The sequence below is a fragment of the Ranitomeya variabilis genome, chromosome 6 (genome assembly GCF_051348905.1).
Source record: "Ranitomeya variabilis isolate aRanVar5 chromosome 6, aRanVar5.hap1, whole genome shotgun sequence".
NCBI classification, from domain to species: Eukaryota; Metazoa; Chordata; class Amphibia; order Anura; family Dendrobatidae; genus Ranitomeya; species Ranitomeya variabilis.
In genome coordinates this window covers 248,114,661-248,140,790 of record NC_135237.1, presented here as the reverse complement: position 1 = coordinate 248,140,790, position 26,130 = coordinate 248,114,661, and the positions used below count along the sequence as shown (strand labels likewise).

Genomic DNA, 26,130 nt, shown 5'->3' with positions numbered 1-26,130 from the left:
GCTAAGGAGTCCTAGGTATTCATTAGCATAAAATGTATGAATCTTTCACAGGCTGACTGCAAGAAAAAGGCATTGAAGGGGTTTCCACGACTTGGACAACCCACTCTCAATCAGCATGTTTCCCCCTTATAAAGTAACAACACATACTCGCCTCTAGTGGCGCATAGTTCCAGTAGTGTCCGCACTTGCTCTCGGGGATCGTGTGACATTGTTATGTCATGCAATCCCTGCAACCAATTCACACTGGCTTCACTCTCCTCGTTTTCAGATTAACCAGACAAAGAAGAAGTGAGCAGCTCTCTACATGACCAGACCATGTCCCACTTTTAGCCGATGGTTTGTGAAAAATCCATCAGTTTTTACCTCTGTGTTTGTTAATATCATTTCTCTGAAAACATAGGCGATTGTACAGTCTTCAGTGTTACACGTTACTCGAAAATTCCCATATTCCATCACATCAGGGGGGTCAGGCCAATACTGCTGACACTTGGTCTAAAGGTACACAAAGGTTTATTAGTTTATGGAAGAATTATAAAGGTAATTCATACAATTGTTTTCTAATTCATTCTTAAGATCAATAGCCAAAGAAAGGACTAAACAGTATATAACATCTATCTAGATACCGCACAGAATAAACATACTAGAAGGACTGAGGCCGAACCGCACAAACTGCTCATATTTCTTTTTCCAAGAAATTATACTGCTTAGTACCAGAGCACAGAAAAGATTGCTGCAATTGCTCAATTTCTGCTCAAGATATTAAAAATAATTGATACATGCTATGTCAGTATTAATACCTAGGATAAGTGACTTTCTTGTCTTCAAAGAGCCATAACGTTTTTTTTCCATCCACATAGCCATATAAGAGTTTGTTTTTTGCAGTACTAGTTGTAGTTTTGAATACCACCATTCATTTTACTATAATATGTACTGAAAGTGGAAAAGAAATTACAAGTGGTGCGGAATTAGTAAAAAAAAAAAAAAAGAAAAAAAAGCAATTCTGGGGATGTTTTCAGCGTTTTGTTAATATGACGTTCACTTAGTGGCAAAAATAACCTGGTAACTATGTTCTACAGATAGGTACAGTTATGGAGATAACATAAGAATTGCTTTAGTTGCCATATTTGAGATGTATTAACCCCTGCACCCCGAAGCCTGTTTTCACCTTCCTGACCAGGCCAATTTTTACAGTTCTGACCACTGTCAATTTATAAGGTTATGACTCTGGTACGCTTCAATGCATTCCACTGATTCTGAGATTGCTTTCTCTTAACATACTGTACTTCATGATAGTGGTAACATTTCTTTGATATGACTTGTGTTTATTGGTAAAATAAAATGGAAATTTGGCAATTTTTTTTAAACATTTTGCGATTTTCAAACTTTTAACTTTTATGCCCTTAAGGCCGATGTCACACTTGCAACTGCAATGCGAGAAACCCGCGAGTCTCTCGCTTCAATACCCGGCACTGCTGCCGGCGGTTCAGGCCGAAACATTCAGCTGCATAGAAATACATGCAGCCACACACTCCGGTTCTGAGTGCCAGCGGCAGTGCCGGGTATTGAGGCGAAAGACTTGCGCGAGTTTCTCACATGGCAGTTTCAAGTGTGACCCCGGACTAAATCAGAGTCGCATCGCACAAAAATGGTTAATAAATAACATTTCCCACATGTCTACTTTACATCAGCACAATTTTGGAAACAATTTTATTTTGCTAGGTAGTTATAAGGGTTAAAAGTTGACCAGTGATTTCTCAATTTTACAACAAAATGTGCAAAACCATTTCTTTTTAGGGACCACATCACATTTGAACTGCCTTTGAGGGGCCTATATGACAGAAAATACTCAAAGTGACACCATTCTAAAAACGGTTCCCCTCAAGGTGCTCAAAACCACATTCAAAAAGTTTATTAACCATTGAGTTGCTTAACAGGAATTTTTGGAATGTGGAAGGAAAAAATAAACATTTACTTTTCTTTCTTAAAAATGTTCCTTTAGACCTAATTTTTTTTACTTTCACAAGGGTAACAGGAGAAAATAGACTATACAATTTGTTGTGAAATTTCTCCTGGGCATGCGATATCCCATATGTCGGAGAAGTCTACTGTTTGGGCACACGGCAGGGCTCAGAAGGGAAGGAGTGCCATTTCACTTTTTGAATGTAAAATTAGTTGGAATAATTAGTGGTTGCCATGTCGTGTTTGAAGAGCCCCTGATGTGCCTAAACAGTGGAAACCCCCAACAGGTGACACCATTTTGGAAAATAGACCCAATAGGGAACATATCTAGTGCGTCACGGATGTTTATAACGTAGAGCTGTCAAAATAATAAAATTACATTTTTCCCAGATAAATCTTTTTTAGCACCAAATTTTGCATTTTCATAAGGGTAACAGTAGAAATTGATCCATATAATTTGTTGAAGAATTTCTCCTGAGTGCCCCGATACCCAATATGTTAAGGAAAACCACTGTTTGGGAGCACGGCAGTGATTGGAAGGGAAGAAACGCCATATTATAGTGCAAATTTTGCTGCACTCGTTTGAGGGTGCCATGTTACATTGGCAAAGCCCTTGAGGAGCCAACACAGCAGAACCCCCCATTAATGATCCAATTTTACAAACTAAATCTCTCAATGAATTCATCTAGGGGTGCAGTGATTATATTGACATCACAGGTCTGTCACAGACTTTTATACCATTGGGCAGTGAAGTTTAATTAATTTACAGTTTTACCACCAAAATTTGTCCCACAATTTCGACTAAACGTGGCAATACCCCACATGTGGATGTACAAAACTGATTAGCCACACGGCGAGACTCGGGAGGGACAAGGCACTATTTGCCTCCTGGAACACAAGATTTTCGGATTCCATATAAAGAGCCCCTAAGTGATAGAAAAGCAGAATACCCCCTCAAGGGACCCCATTTTGGAAATTATAACTCTTTGGGAATTTATCTACAGATGTAGTGACGATTTTGACTACATGGGTGTTTTCCAGAAACAAGCAGTAGTGGATGTTGCTGAGTGAAAGTTGCACACTGCCGTTATAGTGACCAGTACATTATGCCCAGCTCATGCTTCTGGAGACATACAACTGTAAATTAGGCGAGCTCTCATCACTACAGAAATGCTAAACATGTGGGTGCTAAATGTGGTTTAGGCACACACTGGGATTCAGAAGGGAGAGGGGGAATTTGGATTTGAGAGTGAATTTGCTGAATTTCTTTTGGGGAGCGAGGAGCCATTTAGCTTTTCCAGAGCCTTTGTGCTACCAGTAACTTGAAAACCCTCTATATTTGTGTTAACAGATGACGGAACTGAGCCAGGGCTTGCTTTTTGTGATTGAGTTGAAGCTTTTATCGGGAACATTTTACATAATGGTTTGGGATCACATTTATCCGGTGCTCTACGATGAGCACTTACTTTGGGGTTTCCATCTAAAAGTGACGTGACAGATGAAACCCCCGATGGATCCATTCACTATAATGAGGCAGCTGAGTTACACTGGACTCTGTCTGGCCTCTGTTCAGCAGTGTACTTCTTTTCAGAAGAGCAAAAACTGTGGCCTAGGGCACTTTTATAGCATTCCTAAAAAGACGGACACCACCGGATCACAAATCCTATGGCATCCACGGTACCTCCATCTGCCTCTTTATAGGGAATCTTCCGATGGGGGTTCTGTCTGAATCACATTATTTCAGAGATTTACACAGAAACCCCGGTGTAAGCGCTCAGCGTAGAGTGCAGGATAAATGTGCGCCGAGCATTACTGCGATCTTTGGGAGGAAGAATGAATGATGAATTTAAGCACAGAAATATATTCATAAAACTAGGATAACAACATGAAATTTAATGCGATTATTCATCTTTTCTACAGGTATTATCCTTAGGTTAATGGAAAAGAAAATGAGATGTCATTCAGAAATAAATTCGCTGACGTACATGTGTCTACCCTTACGTTACTTTCAATTTGCTTGAAAGCAAAGTGTCCAGGCACAGTGGTGGGCTTTGCCAGGTGGGCGCTCCATCCCCTTACCCCCTCGTTTTCTTTTTTCCTCCCTTACTTTCATTTTCCCACTTTTTTTTCCCTCTTCTTTCTCTATTTTGTCTTCTTTCTCTCTTTTCTTTGCTATACTGTATGTTAAAAGTTAAAAAATGGAACACCCTTTGGGTTGGGTAATTGACCTTTACTTCCGGGTTCCCGGTTGTTAAGAACTCGTGGACGATGTCCCTGATTGGGAGTTAAGCTGTAATGTTTGTATTCGTCTACTTGTCTTATTCCAATTATTATGTTAACCTGGATTTCGTTGTGAAAGAATTTAAAAAAAAAAAAAAATAGCAAAGTGTCATAAGAAGATTATCTAGAATTTAAAAATCAGGATTTTTTGTATTAAATATTTTTTTTTTTCAAATTCCATAAAGTTTTTTTTCCCCATATTCCCATCTGTATTGAAAGTAAAAAATAGAAATAAAAAAAAATCCCACTGGCCATACATAAGCATCAACAGACTTACACAGACCCTATTTTTTGTATTAAAGCATCTAATGACCATGTGCCAAAGGTCATTAAAGGGAGGGGGAGCACGGGGTTCTAAGACACCATCTATTGCATGGATCATGCGTTATCAGCTGTGTATATCGGTCATTGTAATCCTGCATATAGTCAATGAGCATCAGAGAGATTCCTGGCATTCACGTAAATTCAATGCAAAGTTTTACTTCTATGCAGTATTATGACGCGTTTCAGACCATCACAAGCTTTCACCAACAACTTTAACACATCATGGTATAACACATATGAATAGTTAAAGTGAATCTGTCACCAGGATTTTGCTACCCCATCTGAAAGCAGAATAATGTAATGGTAGACACCCTGATTCCAGTGATGCATCACTTACTGGACTGTGTGTTGTATTTTTTTTGTTATAAAATCCATGTTTTATCTGCTGAAGATCTACAAGATCCCTGAATGCTGAGCTCTGCATAACCTACTGATTTGCAGATTTTTGCCTATGCACAGTGTATACAGAAAGCTGCCAAACAATGGTGGGGTGATAAACAGTACATAAATATTTAGGACTAGCAGTTTACGCACCTTCTAGAGATAATCTCCTGTTAATAAAACTGTTATTTTCACAGAAAGCATTGCAGTATGTGACAAATCACTGGAATCAGGATCTCTGTCTCTAAACCATGCATCTCTCAGACTAGAGGCTAAAATAGATGCTGACAGATTTCTTTTAATGTCCCCATGAAAGTACATTAGTTTTTGGCACTGATGAATGACATCACAAATAATTGCCATAATAACAAACAAAACCCAGTAAATAAAATAAAAATGAAATATTGCCTCATAAATACAAAAATTTACATCATATATTACAACAGTACGTACTGCAATTATAATTATTGCTTTAGGATTAATGCAATGTTCCTCATTTCCCATTGCTGTCATGAATTTCTCTTCTGCTCATTACTTGGTCTTTTTCTATGTGCACCACCAAGACAGTGAAGTGCCGATCATTTACTGCATACTGCGTGATCAGACTTCAGTGGGGCATGAGCAATATCTAATGCGCATGGTGGTCTCCTTAACAGCAGATGTCGGGCAAGAGAAGGATATCTTCGGGAGACATCGACGATCCTTTTATTTCCAAGGGAGTTTAGATGAAGCCTGAGGTTTCTGACAGCTTCTTACTCCCTTCTAAACATGTCAGAAAAAATGATGGTTGGAAAAACAAAAAGTTGGCTAGCAGCATTCGGAAGTGTATGGTCAGTTTTCAATGAGCCAATTGGTTTCTTAAATTTCAGAATGCAATTAAAAAGTTTTCACCCCTTGTGTAAATCTTCTAATGCTGCACATTTCTAAAGATAAGCGCTCATTAACTTATTTTTTATATTATTATTTAAGCATAGATTAAAGTAAAGCTGGTATATTTCTACCAACCTAAACCTGTTAGAACATACTATACCATCATTTTATTCAAAACTATTTAAGAGTTGCGTACTGATGCATACAAATCAAGGTATATTCCTTAAGACGAAAAGGAAATATTAAATTGAAGCCCTACCCTGCCTCGCTCTGTTAACGTTGTTAACATGATGAGAAGTGTTAGTCTGTTATCCCAAACCATCTGCCAGAAGTGAGCACACGTATGAGGAAGGGGGCCCTGAGTGGCAATATATCGATTCACGATGTTAGAAGTTGGAATTTCCATCTGCAAAAGAAAGAGAATAAAACTTTGGTTACAATATATAGGGTGGAAAAGGACATGTTGAAGATGGGCAAAATGTGCGTCACAGTGAGGGACTCAGCCTGAATCTGGTCTCCGTTAGGTAAATTCTGACCATATACATGGCTATTCTGTGGACATGTCTGCAATTTATTACTAGTAGCTTATGATGTCTGATATGGACTTGAAATCTTGCATCAGCACTTTAGATTTAACACATTCCTATCTCGAATAAACACCTTTTTAAGGTGGCTGGAAAATTCCAGCTATTTGAGATCTATTCATTTGGCAATTGCCATGAATAAGTTTGAGTGCAATCAGAATCTTTTCTGTACTAATCATTACATCAAATGCTTTAACTTTAACATATTTAATAATTTATTTGATTTGTATGATTAATTGATCACCATATAATCTAAACCTTGATCATATGTATTCTGTCTGTGTCCTGTTATGTCATGAGTAAATGGGCGGACTCCTGCATGTTCAGGTTCGGCTGAACAGTACCTGAGCCTGGACTCCATTCACACTGGTAAAATCATTACAGCCGGTTAGACAGCAGCCGTTCGCACGCTGTCAAATGACAGAGTGAGCCCGCAGCTGTGATCAGAGGTAAAAAGTTTACCTCTGGTCACTGACGTCGGCTGATGGGACCCATCAGCTTACGACGGCTGACACTAATAAAATAACGGAGTGGGTAACCCTGTATTTTTGATAACCAGGCAGGCAAAACTGACAGCTGGGGGCTGGCAAGGCTGGTTATCAAGAATAGAAAGGTCACCAGCAAGTTTTTAAAATTATTTTACAAAATGGTGTGGGGTCCCCCCATTTTGACATGCTAAAACAGACAGCTAGGGGCTGGTATTCTCAGGTTTGTAAGGGCTATAGCTATTGCCCCACCCAGAATTAAAAAGCAGCCCGCAGCTGCCCAGAAAAGGTGCATCTATTAGAAATTCTGGCTCTTGGCCCAATTCTTCACACTTGCTCTGTGGCAAGTGGGGTTCATGTTTGGGGGGTTGATGTCACCTTTGTATTGTCCGGTGAAGTCCACGGGTTAGTAATGGAGTGGTGTCTATAAGACACCTATCCATTGCTAATCCTATAGTTGTATCTATATACACTAGGTTCCAAATTATTATGCAAATGACATTTTTCTCTGATTTTCCTAAATGGTTGGTGCAAATGACAGTCAGTCTAATAAAAGTCATCACCTGTTAGAGTATACATCGAATTTTATTGAAGAAACCTCCCAATGATAACCGTATAATCTCCAAAATGAATAAAAACTTAAAATGCACTGTTCCAAATTATTAAGCACAGTAGAATTTCTAAACATTTGATATGTTTTAAAGAACTGAAAATGCTCATTTGTGGAATTTGCAGCATTAGGAGGTCACATTCACTGAACAAAAAAGCTATTTAACTCCAAAACATCCTAACAGGCCAAGTTACATGTTAACATAGGACACTTCTCTGATATCACCTTCACAATTCTTGCATCCATTGAACTTGTAAGTTTTTGGAGAGTTTCTGCTTGTATTTCTTTGCATGAAGTCAGAATAGCCTCCCAGAGCTGCTGTTTTGATGTGAACTACCTCCCACCCTCATAGATCTTTTGCTTGATGATACTCCAAAGGTTCTCTATAGGGTTGAGGTCAGGGGAAGATGGTGGCCACACCACGAGCTTATCTCCTTTTATGCCCATAGCAGCCAATGACTCAGAGGTCTCTTTGCAGCATGAGATGGGGCATTGTCAGCATGAAGATGATTTTGCTCCTGAAGGCACATTTCTGCTTTTTATACCATGGAGAAAAGTTGTCAGTCAGAAACTCTATATACTTTGCAGAGGTCATTTTCACACCTTCAGGAACCTTAAAGGGGCATACCAGCTGTTTCTCCATGATTCCGGCCCAAAACATGACTCCTCCACCTCCTTGCTGTTGTTGCAGCCTTGTTGGGACATGGTGGCCATCCAGCAACCATCCAGTACTCCATCTATCTGGACCATCCGGGGTTGCTCAACACTCATCAGTAAATAAGAATGTTTGGAAATTAGTCTTCATGTATGTGTGGGCCCAATGCAACCATTTCTGCTTGTGAACACTGTTTAAGGGTGGCCGAATAGTAGGTTTATGCACCACAGCAAGCCTTTGAAGGAGCCTACACCTTGAGGTTCGAGGGACTCCAGAGGCACCAGCAGCTTCAAATATCCGTTTTCTGCTTTGTAATGGCTTTTTAGCAGCTGCTCTCTTAATCCGATAAACTTGCCTGGCAGAAATCTTCCTCATTATGCCTTTATCAGCAAAAACACATCTGTGCTCAGATACAGCCACAAATCTCTTAACAGTACGATGATCACGCTTAAGTTTTCGGGAAATTTCTAATGTTTTCATCCCTTCACCAAGGCATTGCACTATTTGATGCTTTTCAGCAGCAGAGAGATCCTTTTTCTTTCCCATGTTACTTGTAAACTGTGACCTGCTTAATAATGTGGAACATCATTTTTAAGTAGTTTTCCTTTAATTAGAATCACCTGGAAAACTAATTATCCCATGTGTTTAAGATTGATTTCAGGTATCCATTGAGCCCTGAGACACAATACCATCCACGAGTTTATTTGAAAAACAAAACAATTAAATCTTTATCACACCTAAATCCAATTTGCATAATAATTTGGAACACAGTGTATATAATTGTCTAAGGGGCACTTCCGTCTGTTTGTCTGTCTGTCACAGAAATCCCGCGTCGCTGATTGGTTGTGGCCGGCAAACTGCGACCAATCAGCGACGGGCACAGTCCGGCCACGAATTCGCCCCTTACTCACTCTCTGTCAGTGCCCCCTCCATACTCCCCTCCAGTCAGCGTTCACACAGGGTTGATGGCTGCGTTACACCGCGTTATGCCGTGGTGTAATGCAGTCCGTTAACGCTGCTATTAACCCTGTGTGACCAACTATTTACTATCGATGCTGCCTATGCAGCATCAATAGCAAAAAGATCTAATGTTAAAAATAAGAAAAAATAGAAAAAAATCATTATATACTCACGTTCCAGCGCCTTTCCCACTTATCGCGACGCTCCGGGCCATGCATTGTGGTCTCGCGAGATGATGCTAAGTCATCTGGGTAATTTCGCAATACATCGCTGGGATAGTACTTGGGCTGTGTTATATACTGCGAGGCTGCTATATACTACGTGGCAGTGTTATATACTGTGCGGCAATTTTATATACTACGTGGGCAATGTTAAATACTACGTGGGCAATGTTAAATACTACGTGGGCAATGTTAAATACTACGTGGGCTGTTATATACTGCGTGGATGCTATATACTACATGGGCTGTGTAATATAGTATGTGGCAGTGTTATATACTATGTGGGCTCTGTTATATACTACGTGGCAGTGTTATATACTACGTGCGCAGTGTTATATACTACGTGCGCAGTGTTATATACTACGTGCGCAGTGTTATATACTACGTGCGCAGTGTTATATACTACGTGCGCAGTGTTATATACTACGTGCGCAGTGTTATATACTACGTGCGCAGTGTTATATACTACGTGCGCAGTGTTATATACTACGTGGGCAGTGTTATATACTACGTGGGCAGTGTTATATACTACGTGGGCAGTGTTATATCCCACGTGGGCTGTGTTATATACTGTGTGGATGCTATATATTACGTGAGCTGTGTTATATACTATGTGGCAGTGTTATACACTACGAGGCAGTATTATATACTACGTAGGCGGTGTTATATACTACGTGGCAGTGTTATATACTACATGGCAGTGTTATATACTACGTGGGTTGTGTTATATACTACATTGGCAGTGTTATATACTACGTGGGCAGTGTTATATCCCACGTGGGCTGTTATATACTGCGTGGATGCTATATATTACGTGTGCAGTGTTATATACTACATGGGCAGTGTTATATCCTACGTGGGCTGTTATATACTACGTGCGCAGTGTTATATACTACGTGGGCAGTGTTATATACTACGTGGGCAGTGTTATATCCTACGTGGGCAGTGTTATATCCTACGTGGGCAGTGTTATATCCTACGTGGGCAGTGTTATATCCTACGTGGGCAGTGTTATATCCTACGTGGGCAGTGTTATATACTGCGTGGATGCTATATATTACTATATATACTAGTTGGGCAGTGTTATATACAACTACGTGGGCAGTGTTATATACTATGTGGGCAGTGTTATATACTACGTGGGCAGTGTTATATACTAGGTGAGTGTTATATTCTACGTGGGCAGTGTTATATACTACGTGGGCAGTGTTATATACTACATGGGCAGTGTTATATACTACGTGGCAGTGTTATATACTACGTAGGCAGTGTTATATACTACGTGGGCTGTGTTATATACTATGTGGCTGTGTTACATACTATGTGGGCTGTGTTATATTCTATGTGGGCAGTGTTATATACTACATGGGCAGTGTTATATACTACGTGGGCAGTGTTATATACTACGTGGGCAGTGTTATATCCTACGTGGGCAGTGTTATATACTGCGTGGATGCTATATATTACTATATATACTAGTTGGGCAGTGTTATATACAACTACGTGGGCAGTGTTATATACTATGTGGGCAGTGTTATATACTACGTGGGCAGTGTTATATACTAGGTGAGTGTTATATTCTACGTGGGCAGTGTTATATACTACGTGGGCAGTGTTATATACTACATGGGCAGTGTTATATACTACGTGGCAGTGTTATATACTACGTAGGCAGTGTTATATACTACGTGGGCTGTGTTATATACTATGTGGCTGTGTTACATACTATGTGGGCTGTGTTATATTCTATGTGGGCAGTGTTATATACTACATGGGCAGTGTTATATACTACGTGGGCAGTGTTATATACTAGGTGAGAGTGTTATATACTACGTGGGCTGTGTTATATTCTACGTGGGCAGTGTTATATACTACGTGGGCAGTGTTATATACCATGTGGCAGTGTTATATACTACGTAGGCAGTGATATATACTACGTGGGCTGTGTTATATACTACGTGGGCTGTGTTATATACTATGTGGCTGTGTTATATACTATGTGGCTCCTATATACTACATGGCTGTGTTATATACTATGTGGCTCCTATATACTACATGGCTGTGCTATATACGTGACTGTGTTACGTGGCCTCTTCTATATGCTATGTGGCTGATATATATATATATATATATATATATATATATTGTAGCATGGCTAAAGGGTGTCTAATCGGCGGGAGGTATGTATCACAGAGAAGGCTTGTCGCTGTGATGTGACCCGGAGTGTTTTCTGTAATGCTCATAAAGTAATAAGGAATTGTGTAGTATATTTGGGTCCGGGTTACGGGTAGCTATGAGAGATGGGAGGGTCTGGCTACCCATATACCTCACCCCTGGGTATGGGACATAACCATGCCTGTCTGTTTGTGTCAGGACCTGTGGTGATGTCACAACCACATGTCTAATCATGTGATGGGTTCTGGGTGTGGTTTCAGGCTACATAATGGAGGTGTGTTTGGCACATGGCAGTGAGTGTGGGAGTCTGTCATGGTGGACAGATTGCCATGAGTCCAGGGCGGACACTACAGACAGGAGTCTGTGTGTGTGGAGGGGCAAGCCTCCACAGTGTGTTAAGGCTTCAGGACCGAGCCTGAAGGAACGGACATTTGTTTCCCTATGCCTGAGCCAAAGGCTATTTGTAAGACTGTTTACCTTTATTTTGCTGACTTAAATGGTTTATGGAGTGAATAAACCTACATAAACACTGAAGAGAATGTGCCTCCTGTTTCATCCTACGCATCTGAGCGAGTGAACCCCTACAATATATATATATATATATATATATATATATATATATATATATATATATAAAATTCCCGATGCGTTAGAATCGGGCCACCATCTAGTTGTAAATAAACACACAGCCAGAATAAAGTCCTTTAATTGAAATAAATAAAAAAAAACACACTAACTTTTTTGTTTAAAGACAAACAGTTATACAGTTATACTCATCTAATGCCCATTCCACTGAAGCCCTTGTCTCCTGTAAAAAACATGAAATGAAAAGTAACCATATATCGCTCTCCTGTCCGTCGTTCTGTCCCATGCCAAAATCCATGTCTGCAGATAAACAGTTTTCAACCTGGACAGTGCCAAGAAATAACCATCCTGGCTGACAACCACTGGGGAATGAGCAGCTGCGAGCTCAGCCTCAGTGACTAGCGATGACGTCATCGAGGTTACTGCAGGCCTCTGAGGCTGCATTCCCAGCTGGGCCCCTGAACTGCCGGGACTTTGGTGAGATCACCGCTACCACAGTGAGGAAAAAGTCTCAAGGAGCAGTGGTGAGTTCATCGCAGTTCACCTGGGGAAATTTCTCCTGGTGAACTCTCTGAGCTCAGTGCTGCACCGGTGTTCAGGGTGCCAAACTCAAACAGTAACACAAACTTCCTGGTGAAGTCGGTGTTCAGGGTCTGTGCCCAAACAGTAGATTTTCGTACGGACCCCGAACTTTACTATACGGGTTTGTCCATCTCTAGTCATGAGGCACCATATTTTAACTTAATTTTACTTTAATACCAATAAAAATTGCTTTTATCCCCTCAAAACAATTTTGTTTACACTTCTTGACTCTAGATCTTATTGTGGTACCAATGTTTAGCTAGATATCATCTCACACACTGTTGTCTGCAGTAGTTTTTTGTCACGAGGAACAGTAAATGTAACAGAAACAAAGGGAGAATATTGAAAAATCTCAGCAACAGTATTTATTTTTATGTGGTTATAGCCACATATTTTTATAGGCACTTAGAGGAACTAAGTAAGGAAAGAATGCAAACATGTCTTAGATAGCAATTTTTTTTAAAAAAAACAATGGTCATTGTAAGGTCTTGTATGCATGTGGCAAAGAGAAGGTAGGGTGACAAAGGGAGTTCCATTTTATTCTGTAATACTGTGGTTTGGAATCCTACTTTCTTAGAAGCAATGCATTTTACAGGAGACATTTAAAAAAAAACCACAAACATATATGACATCTAATGGAGAATGCCAAATTTTTAATAATACATTAAAAGGAGGTATAGTAAAGTACTCACACACATTTTCGAGTACCCTTTTATGACACTGTGTAGTTATGCAGACATATGCATGAAGCTCTACTAAGACAAATTCCACTCAAAAAGATATGCAGTCCAGTATGCTAAATAATTATAGGAAAAAAATAATAAATTGTGTAATAAAACAAAATAAGCCAGCAAATATTGAGACAGAAAGACTCATTTCCAGAGAAGGTAAAAAATAATTAAAATATTTTTCAACCAAATAAATAGTAAGAAATAGAAAAAATGTTAGTGTTGGCCGCCTCAAAAACAGTCTTGGTGAAATGGTGGAAGAGGGCCAATCTGCTAAACGCCTTTTTCTCTACAGTATGGATGAAGCTTTCCATAGCGAAACGCGCGCCGGGTGTGGTGGGTTCCTCGTCTGCGCCACTGCTGGTAATTTCATCTTGTATATTACTGTTTGTTATATTATGCTTGTATACTTGTGTTATTCCTTTTGTATGCTCTACTGTGGTCTCCTTTAAACATGTTATTTGACTGAATTAATCTCTCAGGAATTTTCTTATATTAAATTTGAAAAAATTCTGTGGTTACATACACCAGATTTTCTACAGGTTTAGTATTGAGTTATTATTGCCATATCTGTCCTAGCTTTTTATGAACTCGTTACCATGGGTATTATATGCGAGTCCCTTTGATCATCTATTAGTGCCTTTTTTGTAAGTAACTTATCGATCAATATATTATTGCAGTGCCTTATATGCCATTTACTCTCAGGTATACCCACCTTCCTTTCCTGTATTTGTATACCCCATTTTAACATTTATTTACTTTTTGTCATTGTTTTTATAATTATTGCATTAATAAAAATATTCATTTCAACATTTCTAAAAAGCCTTTGGTTTCTTTGTGTTTGTTACATGTCTGCTTTTTTGGTATAAATACTTAGAATTGACAATATTGATGTCATTTATACAAGAAAATCACATGATAGACAACATGATCATGGATACCAGAATTTCTCCATTAGATGTCACCTGCTTAACCCAGCAGGAAGTACGGCGCCACCTCAAAATCACTAAAGTAGACAAATCCTCGGGACTGGATGAGTAACACCCCCGAGTACTGTAGTACTGTGACAGGCAGAACATTATTTTCAATATTCATAGATTCCATAATAACAGGAGCTGTAAAGTAGGACTATCGCAAACTGACTGTCTTGTGGTAAAAGTACTGAAAAACAATCAGAGATCGGTCCAGTCAAACTAGTCTGATCAGTTACTATGAGGAGGGAAGTTCTAGACTGGACCAGAGGAATTCTGTAGATGTTGACTGATTTGACTATTCTGAAGATTTTTACTATTTGGACTTTTCAAAGGCGCTAGATACGGTGCCACACAAGAGTTTGGTACATAAAATCAGAATAATGGGAAAATGGGAAACCATGTGTAACTGAGTTAACAACTGGCTCAGTGATAGGAAACAAAAGGTGGTTATTAATGAAACACACCCGGATTAAGTCATAGTTAATAGTGGATTCGTCGGTTTCAGGCCCGGGACTGGAGGGTATGTATGCATTATACATACTCCTGGCCAGTGAGCGTGGCCTCGCTTCCATATGTTGTATGGAGCGAGTACGCACCCTCTAGTCAGCCTCACTCACTGGCCCACGTCATGACTAGACGGGGCGTGACCTCGCTCAATACAAGGGTGTGGAAGCAAAGCCACACCCAATAGCCGGGAGAATTTTTTCTGCCCCTGAGAGCAGCATGATATAGGTCAGAGTCCAGGGAGGAAATGTTATCTGCTGCAAATCTACCAGTTATCTGAACGATGAGCTGTTTATGACCCTGCCTACACCACTGATCGGCAGCTCTCTGTTTACACTGTGCATGGGCAGAAAGCTTCATCAGTGGTGTAGGCAGGGTTATACAGAGCTCATAAGTATGGAAGATTACATCTCAGAAGGTTTTCTAGTTCTGTAGTGATAACCTTTTGCTGGAATCAGGGTCACTATCTCTATATTATATGTTGTTCTCTGATTAGGTGGCAAAATAACTGGTGGCAGATACCATACCAATAGTTGGGAAGCTTTATACAGGGTACATAAGACAGTCAACATATTGGTGGTGAATAAATTCAGATTGGACCTTTTCCTGTGGCTCAACATTGTATCTTGGTGGCCCATTTTCAGATTTCTTTATAATGCTAAAGTTTCGTAAAGCTGCATGATAAAATCAATGTTATAGTCGAGGCCACATGTTTTAAATCTATTCTGTGGTGATTATATATAGCTTTATAACAATGTGATATTTTTTTGAAGTGGATGTATGAGACGTGGGCGCTTTATCCCACACCAATTTACCCACAGGCACTACTGAGACCTCTTCTTTTTTGGAGGGCGTTAGCGAGTAATTTCTATTCACAGTCAAACACACAGATCAGCTACTACAAATTGTATTTACTTACATTCACATAACTTGCATTTATGTAGTCTTCATTTCCCTGTAAAATGACTCGTGTTGTATCATCTGCAAGTAGAAAATGTAATATACGACAAGCTAAACATGAATGCAAAACAAGTAAAGTGCCACACACCTGTAATGTGCACAAAACCAAACAATGGAAATAGAAGAGAGTGTGTGATACATGATCGAAAGAATACACTACTCAAGCTAGCAAATAAATACACCTTATCCAAAACAGTACATGTAGGGCCAAACAATTAAAAAGAGAACACAAGCTGCAATGATACCCGTAAGACTACAGTCTGAGAAGTGCCCTGTCCCAGACACCCTTTCCCCTACACATGCACTAAGTAAGAAGCCTCCGATTACCAATGGAGGTGTATACATATGAGCAAGGAAGAGAATACAAATATACCCAAGGCAAAGTAATAACTGCAAGTGAATGCAAAAATGAAACCGAAGAGAATACAATCAGGTCAAAGTATCTTCAAGCATAAAGGGGAAGGGGTATCTCACCCCTGGGGTTATGCCACCAGTGGTGTCCATCTCAGGGGTACTCTGACAGGAAGGGGCACGGCATCCTCTGCATAACACTACCAGTTGTGGCTTCTTCATGGGTTCCACACGTTATGCCAAAAGCAATGCATAACCTCTAAGTAGGCCACCACTTAACATAATATCACTACCTCTTCAGGTGACAATGGACATACAACTCTCCATTAGCATGAGGAAGGCAGTGATTATTCAACCTGGGGCAGTGGTCCTGCAGCTCCCACTGCCTTATAAGAGAAGGGATTGAGGCTGACAAAGTTTACAACGGCTCAATTAACTCTCTACATGCCGTGGTCTACAGTGATCCCTGCATATAAGCTGTGCAACAGAGGGAGAACACTCTGACAAATGCAACTTATTTCTGTAAAAACAAAAGCTCTTATACAGTTACGTCAATGACAATAAAGTTAGGGCTCCTAGATTGTGACAATGAAAAAGCAAAAAAAAAATATATATGTTTGGACATTGAGGCCAAAGTAGGCCTGGCTTTAAGATATTAAAGTAGTTTAGTAGGTTGCAGGTTTCTTATTATTGCATGTTTGTAGGGTGCAGGGTGTTTGTGCAGGTCATTAGTGGGTATCATTGGAGCTCATGTGCTCTTCTTAAATGTCTTGTTTTATATGTGCCATTTTTAACATACGGTAATTTATTTCTTTTGCATTATTTGGTAGTTTCTGTAGAATTTTTTTTACCTTTGCCCTCATCACACACCCTGTTTTCTCTTGTTTGGCTGAGAATTCTAATATGAAATCCTAATTGAGTTGCGCTATTCTATGAACTTTACATTAAAAAGAATCTGCCAGCAGGTTTTGCTACCTAACGTAAGAGTAGCATGATGTAAAGAAAGAGACCCTGAACCCAACGATATATTGCTTAGTTTACCGGGTACGGCCGCTTGACACAGAATTCTTAGATGTACAATGCAGCAGTGCCAAGAAAGCTAACCTCACCCACAACAGGCTCTGTATGTACGGTATATGATCTAAAGACAGTGAGCTGCTTATCACAGGAGAGGTCGAACACAACATGAAAATAAACGTATTTATACTGTCTATAAAACAAATTAAAATAAACTAAACTAATAAATCATATTAAAACCTGCAGAACAACACATATCTTATGTTGCCCAAGAAATTAATCATTCACTGGATAGTATTTACAACAGATGATCTGTAACTATTACTTAAAAGGGTATCCTCAAGCTGTCTCTTCAACAGCTCAGAGCAATGCAGTCTCCTTAGTTTCCTTACTTCTAGAAGAGTCGGCTATCCACCTTGAGTGACAGCTCTGATAAGCAGAACTGTAAGGGTATGTGCACACGTTGCGGATTTCTTGCAGAAAATTCCTGAAGAAAACCTGAAATTTTCTGCAAGAAATCCGCATTTTTTTTTTTGCGTTTTTTTTCCGTTTTTTTCGCGTTTTTTTAGCATTCTGCAAGCGTAATTAGCTTGCAGAATGCTAAAGTTTTCCAAGCGATCTGTAGCATCGCTTGGAAAACTGACTGACAGGTTGGTCACACTTGTCAAACATAGCGTTTGACAAGTGTGACCAACTTTTTACTATAGATGCAGCTTATGCAGCATCTATAGTAAAAGATAGAATGTTAAAAATAATAAAAAAAATAAAAAAATGCTTATACTCACCCAGACATCTCCTCAGCGGCGTCCGTTCCTCTTTCTCTAGCTGGCGTGTGCGCACAGGACCTTCCGTGACGTCACGGTCCGGTCACGTGAGCGGTCACATGACCGCTCACGACCAATCACAGGACAGTGACGTCATTCGGCAAGGTCCTTCAGCGCACACCAGCTACAGGAACCAGCCAGCGTGCAGCACAGAGGCGGGAACACAGCGCCGGACATCGAGGGTGAGTATAGGACTGTTTTTTATTTTATTTCTTATTTTTTTACCAATTATATGGTGCCCAGTGCGTGGAGGAGAGTTTCCTCTCCTCCACCCTGGGTACCAACCGCACATAATCTGCTTACTTCCCGCATCGTGGGCACAGCCCCGTGCGGGAAGTAAGCAGATCAATGGACCCCTAGGTGTGCGGAATCCCCGCAATTCCGCATTTTTAATGAACATGTTGCTTTTTTTTCCGCTATGCGATTTTTTCGCGGAAAAAATCGCAACATTTGCACAAAAAATGCGGAATACCTTGTAAATAATAGGAGGCATATGTTAGCGTTTTTTTCGCGTTTTTATCACGTTTTTATAGAGAAAAAAACGCGAAAAAAACGCTAACAATCCTGAACGTGTGCACATGGCCTAACAGTAGAATAAGGCTACTTTCACACTAGCGTCGGGCACTGCACGTCGCAATGCGTCGTTGTGGAGAAAAAACGCATCCTGCAAAGTTGCCCGCAGGATGCGTTTTTTCTCCATAGACTTATTAGCGACGCAGTGCCACACGTCGCAACCGTCGTGTGACGGTTGCGTCGTGTTTTGGCGTACCGCCGCCACAAAAACAGTTACCGTATATACTCGAGTATAAGCCGAGATTTTCAGCCCAAATTTTTGGGCTGAAAGTGCCCCTCTCGGCTTATACTCGAGTCATGATCGGTGGTGGGGTCGGCGGGTGAGCACTGTCATATACTTACCTAGCCCCGGCGATCCTGGCGCTCCCCCTGCCTGTCACACTGTCTTCGGTGCCGCAGCCTCTTCCCCTGAGCGGTCATGTGGGACCGCTCATTAGAGAAATGAATAGGCGGCTCCACCTCCCATAGGGGCGGAGCCGCATAATTCATTTCTCTAATGAAGCGGTGCCGGTGACCGCTGACAGAGGAAGAGGCTGCGGCACCGAAGACAGGCAGGGGGAAGGAGCGGGACGCCGGGAGCAGGTAAGTATGACATATTCACCTGTCCTCGTTCCACACGCCGGGCGCTGTCTCCATCTTCCCGGCGTCTCTCCGCTCTGACTGTGCAGGTCAGAGGGCGCGATGACGCATATAGTGTGCGCGCCGCCCTCTGCCTGATCAGTCAGTGCGGAGAGACGCCGGGAAGATGGCGCCGAGGAGCTGCAAGCAAGACAGGTGAGTATGTTTTTTTTTTTTTTTTTTTTTATTGCAGCAGCAGCAACAGCTATGGGGCAATAATGGACAGTGCAGAGCACTATATGGCACAGCTATGGGGCAACGGTGCAGAGCACTATATGGCACAGCTATGGGGCAACGGTGCAGAGCACTATATGGCACAGCTATGGGGCAACGGTGCAGAGCACTATATGGCACAGCTATGGGGCAACGGTGCAGAGCACTATATGGCACAGCTATGGGGCAATGGTGCAGAGCACTATATGGCAGAGCTATGGGGCAATGGTGCAGAGCACTATATGGCACAGCTATGGGGCAACGGTGCAGAGCACTATATGGCACAGCTATGGGGCAACGGTGCAGAGCACTATATGGCACAGCTATGGGGCAACGGTGCAGAGCACTATATGGCACAGCTATGGAGCAACGGTGCAGAGCACTATATGGCAGAGCTATGGGGCAATGGTGCAGAGCACTATATGGCACAGCTATGGGGCAACGGTGCAGAGCACTATATGGCACAGCTATGGGGCAATGGTGCAGAGCACTATATGGCACAGCTATGGGGCAATGGTGCAGAGCACTATATATATGGCACAGCTATGGGGCAATGGTGCAGAGCACTATATGGCACAGCTATGGGGCAATGGTGCAGAGCACTATATGGCACAGCTATGGGGCAACGGTGCAGAGCACTATATGGCACAGCTATGGGGCAATGGTGCAGAGCACTATATGGCACAGCTATGGGGCAATGGTGCAGAGCACTATATGGCACAGCTATGGGGCAATGGTGCAGAGCACTGTATGGCACAGCTATGGGGCAATAATGGACGGTGCAGAGCACTATATGGCACAGCTATGGGGCAACGGTGCAGAGCACTATATGGCACAGCTATGGGGCAATGGTGCAAAGCACTATATATATGGCACAGCTATGGGGCAATAATGAACGGTGCAGAGCACTATATGGTACAGCTATGGGGCAATAATGAACGGTGCAGAGCACTATATGGCACAGCTATGGGGCAATGGTGCAGAGCACTATATGGCACAGCTATGGGGCAATGGTGCAGAGCACTATATGGCACAGCTATGGGGCAATGGTGCAGAGCACTATATGGCACAGCTATGGGGCAATGGTGCAGAGCACTATATGGCACAGCTATGGGGCAATAATGGACGGTGCAGAGCACTATATGGCACAGCTATGGGGCAATAATGGACGGTGCAGAGCACTATATGGTACAGCTATGGGGCAATAATGAACGGTGCAGAGCACTATATGGCACAGCTATGGGGCAATAATGGACGGTGCAGAGCACTATATGGCACAGCTATGGGGCAATGGTGCAGAGCACTATATGGCACAGCTATGGGGCAATGGTGCAGAGCACTATATGGCACAGCTATGGGGCAATGGTGCAGAGCACTATATGGCACAGCTATGGGGCAATAATGGACGGTGCAGAGCACTATATGGCACAGCTATGGGGCAACGGTGCAGAGCACTATATGGCACAGCTATGGGGCAATGGTGCAGAGCACTATATATATGGCACAGCTATGGGGCAATAATGAACGGTGCAGAGCACTATATGGTACAGCTATGGGGCAATAATGAACGGTGCAGAGCACTATATGGCACAGCTATGGGGCAATGGTGCAGAGCACTATATGGCACAGCTATGGGGCAATGGTGCAGAGCACTATATGGCACAGCTATGGGGCAATAATGGACGGTGCAGAGCACTATATGGCACACCTATGGGGCAATAATGGACGGTGCAGAGCACTATATGGTACAGCTATGGGGCAATAATGAACGGTGCAGAGCACTATATGGCACAGCTATGGGGCAACGGTGCAGAGCACTATATGGCACAGCTATGGGGCAACGGTGCAGAGCACTATATGGCACAGCTATGGGGCAATGGTGCAGAGCACTATATGGCACAGCTATGGGGCAATGGTGCAGAGCACTATATGGCACAGCTATGGGGCAATGGTGCAGAGCACTGTATGGCACAGCTATGGGGCAATAATGGACGGTGCAGAGCACTATATGGCACAGCTATGGGGCAACGGTGCAGAGCACTATATGGCACAGCTATGGGGCAATAATGAACGGTGCAGAGCACTATATGGTACAGCTATGGGGCAATAATGAACGGTGCAGAGCACTATATGGCACAGCTATGGGGCAATGGTGCAGAGCACTATATGGCACAGCTATGGGGCAATGGTGCAGAGCACTATATGGCACAGCTATGGGGCAATGGTGCAGAGCACTATATGGCACAGCTATGGGGCAATGGTGCAGAGCACTATATGGCACAGCTATGGGGCAATAATGGACGGTGCAGAGCACTATATGGCACAGCTATGGGGCAATAATGGACGGTGCAGAGCACTATATGGTACAGCTATGGGGCAATAATGAACGGTGCAGAGCACTATATGGCACAGCTATGGGGCAATAATGGACGGTGCAGAGCACTATATGGCACAGCTATGGGGCAACGGTGCAGAGCACTATATGGCACAGCTATGGGGCAATGGTGCAGAGCACTATATATATGGCACAGCTATGGGGCAATAATGAACGGTGCAGAGCACTATATGGTACAGCTATGGGGCAATAATGAACGGTGCAGAGCACTATATGGCACAGCTATGGGGCAATGGTGCAGAGCACTATATGGCACAGCTATGGGGCAATGGTGCAGAGCACTATATGGCACAGCTATGGGGCAATAATGGACGGTGCAGAGCACTATATGGCACAGCTATGGGGCAATAATGGACGGTGCAGAGCACTATATGGTACAGCTATGGGGCAATAATGAACGGTGCAGAGCACTATATGGCACAGCTATGGGGCAATAATGGACGGTGCAGAGCACTATATGGCACAGCTATGGGGCAATGGTGCAGAGCACTATATGGCACAGCTATGGGGCAATGGTGCAGAGCACTATATGGCACAGCTATGGGGCAATGGTGCAGAGCACTATATGGCACAGCTATGGGGCAATAATGGACGGTGCAGAGCACTATATGGCACAGCTATGGGGCAATGGTGCAGAGCACTATATGGCACAGCTATGGGGCAACGGTGCAGAGCATTGTATATATGGCACAGCTATGGGGCAACGGTGCAGAGCACTATATGGCACAGCTATGGGGCAATGGTGCAGAGCACTATATGGCACAGCTATGGGGCAACGGTGCAGAGCACTATATGGCACAGCTATGGGGCAATGGTGCAGAGCACTATATGGCACAGCTATGGGGCAATGGTGCAGAGCACTATATGGCACAGCTATGGGGCAATGGTGCAGAGCATTGTATATATGGCACAGCTATGGGGCAACGGTGCAGAGCACTATATGGCACAGCTATGGGGCAATGGTGCAGAGCACTATATGGCACAGCTATGGGGCAATGGTGCAGAGCACTATATGGCACAGCTATGGGGCAATGGTGCAGAGCATTGTATATATGGCACAGCTTTATGTGGAGTATCTATGGGGCAATGGTGCAGAGCATTATATGTGGCACAGCTTTATGTGGAGCATCTATGGGGCCATAATGAACGGTATGGAGTATCTATTTTTAATTTTGAAATTCACCGGTACCTGCTGCATTTTCCACCCTAGGCTTATACTCGAGTCAATAAGTTTTCCCAGTTTTTTGTGGCAAAATTAGGGGGGTCGGCTTATACTCGGGTCGGCTTATACTCGAGTATATACGGTACATGTAACTTTTTTTGTGCGTCGAGTCCGCCATTTTCGACCGCGCATGCGCGGCCGAAACTCCACCCCCTCCTCCCCGGACCTTACAATGGGGCAGCGGAAGCGTCGTAAGACTGCTTGCGCTGCCCACGTCGGGCATTTTTTTCACAGTATGCGTCGGTACGTCAGGCCAACACAGCGCGACGGCCCCTTACCGACGCTAGCGTGAAAGCAGCTTAAGAACTCTCAGCAGAAGTTCTGCTATACCACATTCAGCCATCAATGGTTTCTTCTTGAGACACTGTTATCACTACAGTATATTTACACATAGAGATAATAAAGTATTTGAACAAGCACACAGCTCTGGACACAGCCATGATTAGGAGACCAGCTATGAAAGCTGTAGGGCTTGTGATTACAGTGGGTACGGAAAGTATTCACACCCCTTTAGGGTATGTGCACACATAGAATGGTCCACTGCGGATTTTTCTGCAGCGGATTTGATAACTCCGCAGGGCAAACACACTGCGTTTTTCCTGCGGATTTACCGCGTTTTTTTGTGCGGATTCCACTGCGGTTTTACACCTGTGGTTTTCTATTATGGAGCAGGTGTAAAACCGCTGCGGATTCAACACAAAGAATTGACATGCTGCGGAATGTAAACCGCTGCGTTTCCACGCATTTTTTTCCGCAGCATGTGCACTGCGGATTGCGTTTCCCATAGGTTTACATTGTACTGTAAACGCATGGGAAACCGCTGTGGACCAGCAGCGGCGGAAACGCTGCAAGTCTGCAGCACAATCCACAGCGCGTGAACATAGCCTTAAGGCTACTCAATACTGAGAAAAGCGTCTGAATACATATGACCATTAGTGATGAGCGAATATACTCATTACTCGAGTTTTCCCGAGCACGCTGGGGTGTGCTGGGGTGTCCTCAGAGTATTTTAGTGTTTGGAGATTTAGTTTTCTTCGCCGCACCTGGATGATTTACAGCTACTAGCCAGGCTCAGTATATGTGGGGATTCCCTAGCAACCAGGCAACCCCCACATGTACTTAGCCTGGCTAATAGCTGTAAATCATTCAGTTCAGGCGATGAAAACTAAATCTCCGAGCACTAAAAAAATACTCGGGGGACACCCGAGCGTGCTCGGGAAATCTCGAGTAACGAGTATATTCGCTTATCACTAATGACCATGTGATATTTCAGTTTTTCTTTATTAATACCTTTGCAAAAATTACTACATTTCTGCTTTTTTCAGTCAAGATGGGGTGCAGAGTGTACATTAATGAGAAAAAAATGAACTTTTTTGAATTTGCCAAATGGCTGCAATGAAACCGAGTGAAAAATTTAAAGGGGTATGAATACTTTCCGTACCCACTGTATATACCAAGTCTCTTCAGAAGCTGAGATGATGGGGAAGGGAAACAACTGCTGTATAGAAATCAATGGACTGGAGCTGACTGGGATGTTAAGAGTCAACTCCCCTCCTGGAATGTAACTACTGCTCACTCTGTGCCAGGGTCTGGAGGTCAAGCTCAATGGAAACCAGCTGTACACTATAAAGTATAAAAACATGCATTGTACTGTATGAGAATTACAGCTGATAGATAAAACAAGCCAGTTGAAAGCTTGCTTATTTTCATGCTGTCTAACTAATTAAAGCGGTCTGAGAATTTGAGAATACCCCTTTGATTACAAAGGTTTATTATTTAACATAGCTGAGCACCCCCTTATCTATATATAAGGCCCCTTTTGCAGCAGATCAGTCACCAGAATTTACAAAGCAATCTACATAATCATATACTGTTAAATTGGTCTCTTATTTTGAAAAGCCATGTCAGAATGGTTGCATAATTTGAATGTTTAAACTTCACTCAACTAACCTGACTGACAGCTATGCAGTGTCTCTCCACCCAGCTACTGTTGTAATCTCACACTGCTTAGTACAATCTGCTGCTGCCAGTCAGGTATGGATGGCCAGAAATTGAATACACTTTAACTTGTGAGTTCTCTCCCTATTTAGCTGGACGCAATACAATACATATTTGAACACCTTCACGCCTGACGGCTGTGTGCTACAGCCAGGACCTGCCTCTAACAATCGTCGGAGGGGCGGTGCGGAACCCATGATTGTTAACCTGTTAAATGCTGCTATCTAATTCTGTGGAATCGCTGAATATAGCACAAGATATTAGATGATAGCAGCTTCAAGTCACCTAAGGAGACTAACAAATATAGTGAAAAGTAAAAAAAAAGTTTTAAAAAATATGAAAAAAGAAAAAAATATATATAAAAATATATATTTATGGTATCATCGCAATCAGAAAAGTCCAATCTATCAAAAGAATAAAATAATTAACCAGATGGCTAAACACTGTAAACAAAAAAAGAATTAAGAACATCAAAATTAAGCTTTTTTAGTAGCTGCAATGCCACAGAAAATGCTGTAACAAGAGATCAAAGTGCCAAATCTATTGCAAATTAGTATCAATAAAAATGTTGTCTCGGCCCGCAAAAAATAAGCAGTCACACAGCTCTATAGACCAAAAAATGAAAATGTTATGGGTCACAGAAAATGGCAACACAACCCCAAAAATATTTTTTCCAAAACTTCTGATTTTTGACGTTTGGTATTGTTGTAATCAGATTGATAAGTAAAATCATATTGCAAGTTCATTCTTACCACAAAATGTATACTGTAAAAACAATTCACAAAAAACAATGGAAGAATAGCATTTTTTCACAATTTCTCCCCACTTTAAAGGGCACCTGTCACCCCGTTTTTTCGGTATGAGATAAAAATACTGTTAAATAGGGCCTGAGCTGAGCATTACAATAGTGTAGTTTGTGTACCCCGATTCCCCACCTATGCTGCCAAAATACGTTACCGAAGTAGTCGTTTTCGCCTGTCAATCAGGCTGGTCAGGTCAAAAGGGTGTGGTGTCCTCCCCCAGATCTTGCGTAGTTTTCCGTTGGTGGCGTAGTGGTGTGCGCATGTCCAAGGTCCAGAATC

At 42.2% G+C, this 26,130-nt stretch overlaps 1 protein-coding gene and 1 long non-coding RNA gene across 7 annotated transcripts in view; both read right to left on the bottom strand.

Moving 5' to 3' along the window:
• Nucleotides 1–26,130, bottom strand: part of PTPN3 (protein tyrosine phosphatase non-receptor type 3) — a 530,936-nt gene that overhangs the window by 30,213 nt on the left and 474,593 nt on the right. For 5 of the 6 annotated variants that reach the window (XM_077269560.1, XM_077269563.1, XM_077269561.1 and 2 more), the window contains 3 exons: nt 15,797–15,858; nt 6,074–6,220; nt 364–492 (listed from right to left, as the gene is read on the bottom strand). In XM_077269560.1, coding sequence (XP_077125675.1) covers nt 364–492; nt 6,074–6,220; nt 15,797–15,858 — 338 coding nt within the window. The remainder of the gene's footprint in view (nt 1–363; nt 493–6,073; nt 6,221–15,796; nt 15,859–26,130) is intronic. The other variant, XM_077269564.1, reaches the window with a different exon arrangement.
• Nucleotides 19,419–21,542, bottom strand: LOC143781081 (uncharacterized). Its single transcript, XR_013216535.1, has 2 exons — nt 21,142–21,542; nt 19,419–19,504 (listed from the first exon to the last, which is right to left on the bottom strand). It is a non-coding gene; the product is annotated as an uncharacterized LOC143781081 (long non-coding RNA).